The sequence below is a fragment of the Paroedura picta genome, chromosome 16, assembly GCF_049243985.1.
Source record: "Paroedura picta isolate Pp20150507F chromosome 16, Ppicta_v3.0, whole genome shotgun sequence".
Lineage (NCBI taxonomy): Eukaryota > Metazoa > Chordata > Lepidosauria > Squamata > Gekkonidae > Paroedura > Paroedura picta.
This window is the reverse complement of record NC_135384.1, coordinates 9,193,512-9,202,500: the sequence shown is the minus strand read 5'-3', so window position 1 is coordinate 9,202,500 and position 8,989 is coordinate 9,193,512. Positions and strand designations below refer to the sequence as shown.

Below are 8,989 nucleotides of genomic sequence, written 5' to 3'. Positions count from 1 at the left end.
TCCTCCCTGCTTGCACATTGGAGAGGCGCCTCTTCATTCCACCCCGCCCCCACCTTTGCTCTTTTTCCTGCAAGACCCACCTGTGGCGCGGACAACTTGCGCTGATTCCTTATGTGCTCCGGCGACCTCACCGCAACCCAGACAAAAGAGGAGCAGGCCATACCGAATAGGTCCCATCGTCTCCCTTCAGCCAAACCGGCGGCCCCACCAGCCCCTGGGTTGCTGGGCAGAGTGAAGCTCACACAGCCCAAAAAGGGCAATCGGTTAGGAAGCCTCTGGTCACAGTAGCAAAGAAGGGTGCTCTGGAGCGTGAACTTCCTCTCATGAACCCTTGACGCTCACTTGCTGCCCCAGGGGAGAGAAAGGAAATGGGGCCGAGGCCTCTTCGGGCTATATAAGCAGAAAGCAATCGAGCCGGCATGATGTAGCGGTTGGAGTATTGAATTAAGGCCTGAGAGCCCTGGCTTCAGCCTCCCTACATGGAACCTGGCTGAGTTTTTGTGGTAGAGAGAAGATGATGAACACAAGAAGGACCTGGTTGGATGAAGGTCTTCCAGCCATCTGTCTCACGCAGTGGCCAATGTGTGAAACACAGTATCAGACTAGTATCTGAGAGACCCAGGTTCAAAATCTCCACTTGTGCCATAAGAACATAAGAGAAGCCATGTTGGATCAGGCCAATGGCCCATCCAGTCCAATCACACCTTGGCCAAAATTCAGGTGGCTTCAGGAGGTCCACCATCCATGGAAGCTCACTGGGCAGCCTCCTCAGGCCAGTCTCAATATAAGCTACAGCAGTCGAAAAAACCCACGGGAGAGCAGATTTCTTAGGGAACTTTGGGTGACTGGGCTCACCAGAAACAATCTAGACGAGTTTACGGAAAGCCCCTTCACAGCTTGGGAGAAGGAGAGAAGAGAGGGATAATTTACTATGTCTTTAGGGAATAAAAACTATGTCGTCTTTCAGAAGGAAAGGCCAATATTCTCTTTGACGGTGACACTCTGCAGGGGTGGCCAGCAGGGGCCCATGGGCATTGTAGTCCATGGACTTCTGGAGAGCCACAGTTTGGCCACCCCTGCTTCAAGAAGAATAGCCCTTGACATAAACAAATATGCTCTTGACACTGAATGTGGAAGGGACGATCGCTACTTTGATTTTTTTTTAATTATTTACTTATTTACTTATATGTATGTATGGTCATAGACCAGAGTACAGGAACATAAGAAATAATCATTTTAAAAAGCTTGTAATACTTTAGAACAAGCATCAGGACCAGTTTATAAGGATAATCAGCAACAACCAGGCTTGGTTCCTATAGGACATTACACCCCAGGAAAAATCTGTAGGAACCTACAGCAGCTTAGCTGCTAACGTGGCCAGTGCAGAGTAGCAGTTAGAGGGTCAGGCTGGGAATAAGCTTGGGTCAATCAGGGACTCGGGGCCAGCTGCCCTCTCCTTGAATTCATACCCTATCACCAGGTTATTGTGAGGATCACCAGGTTATTGTGAGCCATCCTCGGCTCTTTGCAGGAAGGAGCTGATAAAAATAAGTGGCAGGAGCTAGCCACAGTGAATAAGCATATATTTTTTTTCTGAGCTGGAAGATCTTAGGGCTTATTTTATATCCGTATGCCTTTCTTCCATGACGGAACTTGCAAGAATTCATAATTGGGGTTCTCACCCCTTGTTCAATGCAGGGTCAGCCTAACGCAGGGGTGGGCAAACTGTGGCCCTCCAGATGTCCATGGACTACTATTCCCATTATAGGGGCTCATGGGAATTGTAGTCCATGGACATCTGGAGGGCCACACTTTGCCCACCCCTGGCCTAAAAGCATCTAGCCACTGCCTGAAGACTGCCAGTGAGGGGGAGCTCACCACCTCCTTAGGCCACCCATTCCACTGCTGAATTGTTGACCAGACCCAGGTTGGCTTACTTTCAACAAGTTTGCTGGTAGAGTTGCCAGCTCTGAGTCAGGAAATACCTGGAGACTTTGGGGGTGGAGCCAGGAGTGGGTGGGATTTGGGACGGGGAGGGACCTCAGTGGAGGATAATGCTAGGGAGCACTCTCTGAAGCAGTCATTTTCTCCAGGGGAACTGATCACTGTGTCCTGGAGATGAGGTATAATCCCAGGGGTCCCCCAGTCCCAAATGAGGACGGGCACCCGTATTTGCTGGGTTTCTCCCTTCTTCACCCTCCGCCTGGGACATGGCTCATTAAGATGCCAGCCTCTAGAGCGGCTTAGGGATCTCCCAGAATTACAACGTATCCAGTCAAAAGAGACCAGTTCTAGCAAAGAACATGGCTTCTTTGGAGGGTAGATTTTATGGCATTCTATATGAGCCTCTTGTGGCGAAGAGTGGTAAGGCAGCAGACATGCAGTCTGAACGCTCTGCCCATGAGGCTGGGAGTTCAATCACAGCAGCCGGCTCCATCCTTCCGGGGTCAGTAAAATGAGTACCCAGCTTGCTGGGGGGTAAACAGTAATGACTGGGGAAGGCACTGGCAAACCACCCCATATTGAGTCTGCCATGAAAACGCTAGAGGGCATCACCCCAAGGGTCAGACACAACCCAATACTTGGACAGGGGATACCTTTACCTTTACCTTTACCTTACCCAGCTGACGTCCCTCCCCAGGTTCCTCTCGATAGGAGTGGATCTCCCCAAACTAGAGCTGGCAACTCAGAGTTTCAAAGCACAATTTCAGTTGCTGGTTTTGAACGACATAGCTCTGAAACAGCATGGGGCAAGCCTATCAAGCAGGATTCCTCTTTCCACAGGAGCCGGCCCACCAGCCGTGGTCCTTGGCTCGTAGGCAGCTGGTGACTGGAGATAGGAACTTATCAGAGGTGGCTCCCTGCCTGCGGACCTCCCTAGATATGTCCACCTGTTTTGAGGCCTGTTTTGCCATCTTTGAGGTCTTGTTTACCTTTAAGACCAACCAAACTTTATTCAAGGTACCAGAAAGCTCATACCTAGAATGAAACGTTGTTGTTCTTAAAGGTGCTCCTGCAGTTAAAAATGAAACACCCGCCTCAAACTTATTTCTGCTGCTTCAGACCAGCAAGGCTGCCCGGTTGGATCTCTCTTAATTTTTAACTGGTTAGACAAGCAAGTCGTGTTTTCTTTGCCTGGTGAAGATGGGGATTAAGATTATTTTGCATAGCGGTGGGGTTTTTTTTCTTGTAAAATGGGTATTATTCTACTTGTGCTTGCTCATTTCACGATTCCGTAAGCCACCACGAATTTAAAATAACAGCGTTCAACTCTGAATCCCAAGGATCATAGAATCCTAGAATCATAGTTGGAAGGGGCCTCCTGGGTCATCTAGTCCAACCCCCTGCACTATGCAGGACACTCACAACCCTATTGCCGTAGCCAGTTAATACCTTTATGAAAGATGTAGCTGCAAACCAGGGGTGGCCAAACTGGGGCTCTCCAGATGTCCATGGACTACAATGACCATGAGCCCCTGCCAGGGGCTCATGGTCATTATAGTCTATGGACATCTAGAGAGCCACAGTCCCCCCCCCCCCTTGCACAGTTCACATCCAGAACAGTGGTCTCACTCCAACAGGTCACTCAAAAAAGGGTTATTTGAGAACTGGAAAGGGGAGGGGGGGACAGAGAATTCTACTGCTGTGCCCTTCCGTAGCCAGTCGGGTCTGGGAAGCAGGGCCATGCCTTGAAAAGGCAAGCGCTAGGACCCAGCAGGACTGTTGCGGGCACCCTTCAACTGTGTCAATGAGACCTGTGGCTTGCCCACCTTGCCATGCAGCTGCAACGGATGGATGTGTGGGCTGAGTGTGAGCAGCTGGGACCTGCCGCAGAAAAATGAATCGGCTCAACCCGGCCCAAAGGGGAGGCTGAAGGGAGAGTGAAAGCCTGGCATGGGAGGGGGGAACGGGACTCTTTTCTCTCTACCCCCCCCCCCCACGGCGTGCCCCAGCTTGGCTGTCTAGAAGAGTGTGCCCCTCCCTTCTTAGAAGGCTGGGTGTTGAGGAAGAAAGGCAGCCGACGGCAGCTTTAAAAATATTTAATTCCAGCTCATGAGATTCAGAGAGAGCCATTGTTATGAGGCTGCACGAGCTTCTCCCATCCAGATGTAAGCTGGGAGTTCCCTGTTGAAACTTAATGGCCAAACAGGTGGGTTCCTGACCCCCAGGTTGAAAACCACTGTGCTAAATGGATAGATTCAAGTGGGTCGCCGTGTCGGTCTGAAGTAGCACAACAAAATCAGAGTCCAGGAGCACCTTTAAGACCAACAAAGATTTATTCAAGGCGTGAGCTTTTGAGTGCAAGCACTCTTCCTCAGACTCAGGGTAGTCTCGAAAGCTCACGCCTAGAATAAATCTTGGTTGGTCTTAAAGGTGCTACTGGACTCTGATTTTGTTGTGCTGCTAAACGGAACTGCCAAGGACAGCAGCAGGAAAAAAAAACCCCTGGAATGCAAGCTAATTTAAGCATCTCACCCACGACAGAAAATGTTTGCTAATCGTTTTCCGGTTTCCCAGACAAACTGGAACCGTCACGTCCATTCAGAACATTAAAAAAAACAACAACACTGTGCTCAGCGAATAACTTTTGCTTCCCCAGCTCTGAGAGGCGCTGAGTCTGCAGGGGAAATTTGGGTGGGATCCGAAATGACACTTTGGTGGCTCAGATAAAGTCCTGCATGATAAGATACTTCGTTTAGCAGTACTGGGGCAAACAAAAATATGGGCCTGTGGGAGAGGGGAACTTGGGCGTGTTCGGAGAGGCTGGCTGTGACCGGCCTTGCAGGAGTGATGTGATATGTACTGGGGCACAGGACTGGTTTGTGCGTTTTACCCTGGGAACATGGGAAACCTACCTATTATCAGTTGGGAGCGGGGTTTTGGTGGTTATATTGATCAGTGTATTGCATATCAAATGTCCATGGTATATTATATGAAGTAGAAATAAATGAGCTGATAACCCCCACCCTTTTTCACTTTAAGTCCTTGGCTAACTACCTAAAATATGCAGAGGGGCACCTGCTAAAATTCCTTTTAGGTCAAAGGTGATTTCAAATGCAGTTGCAAGGTTACAGGGGATGAGCGAGAGGGTTGTGAGTGTCCTGCTTGGTGCAGGGGGTTGGACTAGATGACCCAGGAGGTCCCTTCCAACTCTATAATTCTCTGATTCTAAGATTTTGCTTCTTAGCATTTAGAAAACGGAAAGCTCTCCTTAGACAAAACGGCTAATTTCATGGTTGCTGCATTTGAATACTCTGTCAATGTATCCATTTGTATCTGGTGTGTGTAAATAATCATATAATCAAATGTACTTTGTTGGTTGGTGTTTTTACTGCCTTAATAAACCTCTCTCTCTTTCTCTCTCTCGCCTATCAAATTAGTTTCAGCAAGTATAATCACGAGCTTCGTATCGCTACTTCAATAAACGGCTTTTGATGATCTAGGTCAGGGGTAGTCAAACGGTGGCCGTCCAGATGTCCATGGACTACAATTCCCATGAGCCCCTGCCAGCTGGCAGGGGCTCATGGGAATTGTAGTCCATGGACATCTGGAGGGCCGCAGTTTGACTACCCCTGATCTAGGTAGTGCTGTCCTACTGTTTTCTGGGTGCATTGCTATTTTACAATGCCTGGCAACCTACAGTTGTTAAAATGCTTCCATAGAGGGAAGCCAGCCTCCCCTGGAATTACACCTCATCTCCAGACTACACAGATCAGTTCCCCTGGAGAAAACTGAGGCTGCCAGGAGGAGGCGACACGACTCAACGGCACAAAATTTCCCGCCCTGAATCTCGCAACCCTACCTGCACCTCCACACCTAGGCCTAGTCTGCACACAATAGATAATGCACTTTCAATGCACTTTAGAAGTAGATTTTCCTGTTCTGCACAGGAGAATCCAGCTGCCAAAGCACATTGAAAGTGCATTATCCTGTGTGTGCAGAATGGGCCCTAGAAGAAATCAGCACACTTTAAACCGTTCTTCTGCCATTAATTCCCCCCCAAAAAAAGCTTCGCCCGCCCCCTTCCCTTTGTCCCAAGTAACGAAGGAAGAGACCAAGAGCGCGTGGTCACCGTTAAGAGTTTATCCTTTAATGTCAATAAATAAGCAGCTAGAAGAATCTCTTCCTTTCCTCCGAGTCAAGGAGTCTCACTTGTTCGTTTGTTTGGGGTTCTTTTCCCCCCTAACAAAATGTTTCCTTCTGTTTCTGTGTGCATTAAAAAATCCAACCCCTGGGCTGAGGTGGGTTCGAGTCGTGTGAAGAGGGGGAACGAATGTCATCGGTGTGGGCTCTAAAGCCAAAAGCGAGAGGGGGGGAGTCGTGGGTGCAGGGGGGTGCGGGGGGGGGGAGAGGGAGGGTACAGGAGCTCAGAGGGGCAGGGGGGCTCAAAATGTACAGAAGCCAAGAAGCGAGTGGAGATCCGGGGCGGGGTGCGGAAAAGCAGCTGGCGGGGAAGGCGGCGTGGCGAATGCCGGCGTGATGGCCCACACGGGTAAGTCCCCAGTAAAGGAGTCACAGAGGGTGCGCGGGGGACGGAGTGGCTATTAAATAAGGGAGGGGGACAGAAGCCGAGGAGAGAGCAGCAGACGTGGCAGAGGGACGAGGGGGAGAATCTTCTCTGTTGGGGGACGAAGAGGTTATTTCCGTGGCGACTCAAAAGTTCACTTCCTCATCCTTTCTTCTAAATCCCCTGGGGGCAAAAAGAAACAGGTTGGGTGGGGGGAGAGAAGAAAACAGAAGGGTGAGTGCCCAGGGAACCGAGAGTGCCACGCAGCGCGGAGCTGGGTAACCTAGTGTGGAAAGTCACGAGCCACGGTTTGGGTGCCAGCCTGTGGCTCTTTTCGCTTTTCTTCCTGGCCGGTTGTCCCAACACAAAGCTTTCTGCAAACAAAGGTGCAGCTTCCCCGCTGAGCTGGCTTAATGGCCTCTGTCCCGCCTTTGAGGGGGGTCATCTAGAATGGGCAATACTGCCTTCTGCTGAATCATGAGGAAAGAAGGCATCTTCCCTTGTGCCTGGGACAACCCCTCTCATTTTGCTGTTCATTATACCAGGGGTAGTCAACCTGTGGTCCTCCAGATGTTCATGGGCTACAATTCCCATGAGCCCCTGCCAGCATTTGCTGGCAGGGGCTCATGGCAATTGTAGCCCATGAACATCTGAAGGACCACAGGTTGACTACCCCTGCGTTATACCAAAGCAGACCACTGGTCCATCCAGGTGAGAATTGTCTGCTCAGACTGGCAGCTGTCTTTCACATCACCTACTGCTACCTAAACTTTTTTTCACTGGAAGATGCAGGGGACTGAACCTGGGGAATTCTGCATGCGTAGCAGATGTTCCTCCCTTCGACAAGTGATTATCTTGTTCAGTGTAATCTGCCCAGAGCTGCAGAGAACGGGCGGCATAATATGATCTGTTTTAAATTGTATTGCATTAAATGACCATATCCTTTTGGTCTCTTGTGTGTCGATTTCATATAACTTGGTCTGAACGACTGCCATAAAGTTTGATTGATGGATTGCTTGGGCGGTATCATAAAAATCCAAATAAATAAAAATAAAACAAATGAATCTAGTTTTCTAGCAGAGCTCTCCTGCCTACGGCAAACAGGGCTTTCCCCATGCACTTGGGAGACATTTGTTCCTTGAGGTTACATATTATTATTAATAATAATAATTATTATCATGATTTGATTTTATATGCCCTCTCAGTAAACCAGCTCAGGGTGGTGTATAATACGACTTCAAGTTGAGTTGGGGATCCCCCAATCTCCGTTATCATCTAGTTTTGCTCCTATTTTGAAATTTCGCTCGGAGTTTCGTGTATTTCGTCTACTTCAGGAAAGGGAAGGATTGCTCGAATTGAAAGGGATGAATCTTCATGAGTCTTCCTTTCTTTCGTGCCGACGTTCACCAGGTTCGTCCCTCCGAGGCGGATGACAGGAGGACTCAGAGGCAAGAGAGAAGAGCCTGCAGTCTTCCTATGAGCTTTCTAACACGGACATCGGATCGCTCAGCATGCAATAGCAAAGCTTAAGAGTACGCCACGAAAAGAGGGCGGTTCAAAATGAGTATAATAACAGAAGGAAGAACCTACCCTAGGCTATAATAAACATTTAAACGACTTAACAATAAACAGAAATGTCTTCTCTCTTCTTTTAATAGAACAGCCCAAACGGCCTCCAGATTTAATAGATTTAGTCTTTCAACTAAAACTTCCCCAATACCTGTGAGCCAAAGGCCGACATATAGATTGTTTAAATTCTGTCAAGAAGAATAGATCCTAGTGAAGGACTTCACCAGCAAACACTAAGTTGGAAAAACAACCCCTGATAACAACCACTGATGAAAATACCTTTGAAAACGGTTTAAATCTGGAGGCCGTTTTGCTTGTTCTCTTAAAAGAAGAGATAAGACATTTCTCTCTATTGTTAAATTGTTTAAATGTTTATTATAGCCTAGGGTAGGTTCTTCCTCCTGCCATAGCAAAGCTAGCACTGCTGCTTTTGGAATCGTGGCCCAAAAGGATCGGCGGCAGCGCAAATTGATTGTCTGACAACGTTGTTATGAAAAGCTGCTGGCCAAAAGTGCTGCACTCGTCGTTCCAAAACAAAACACCCCCTAAGAGAGGTTTTTTGGATCCCCCCCCCATCTCAGTTTTGGCCTCTATTTCAAGTCTGAAGGGAAAGAAAAGGGGGAAACTGCCATCTCCTTCCCCCTTTAATGCCCTTCTATCTCAAGCCCCACATCTGAAGCAGTTTAAGGACACTGAACGGCCGCACAAATACACGAGCAGTTGCCGGGTTTTCCTGGCATTGCAGAAGCTCTTTCCTGACAAGTAAGAGATCATCGCTTTCTCAGTGTCTCAGTCTGTGCCCTTGCCAAACAGGGCATTTGAAGCAACGGGGGCCCAAGAGGCCATATCCTCCCCACTCCAGCAAACGTGATGTCAAGCGATCGCTCATTATCAGACTGGCCAGGCATGGCA

The 8,989-nt window shown here is 48.8% G+C and overlaps 2 protein-coding genes across 2 annotated transcripts in view; both read right to left on the bottom strand.

Moving 5' to 3' along the window:
• Positions 1 to 1,702, bottom strand: part of CD19 (CD19 molecule) — a 22,387-nt gene extending 20,685 nt beyond the window's left edge. The window contains exon 1 of the mRNA XM_077313156.1: positions 81 to 1,702. Coding sequence (XP_077169271.1) covers positions 81 to 177 — 97 coding nt within the window. The 5' untranslated portion in view covers positions 178 to 1,702. The remainder of the gene's footprint in view (positions 1 to 80) is intronic.
• A 4,367-nt stretch (positions 1,703 to 6,069) lies between these two features.
• The window catches only part of ATP2A1 (ATPase sarcoplasmic/endoplasmic reticulum Ca2+ transporting 1), a 38,834-nt gene continuing 35,914 nt past the window's right edge, over positions 6,070 to 8,989 (bottom strand). Inside the window, exon 22 of the mRNA XM_077314484.1 lies at positions 6,070 to 6,691. Within this exon, the coding sequence (XP_077170599.1) occupies positions 6,663 to 6,691 (29 nt within the window). The 3' untranslated portion in view covers positions 6,070 to 6,662. The remainder of the gene's footprint in view (positions 6,692 to 8,989) is intronic.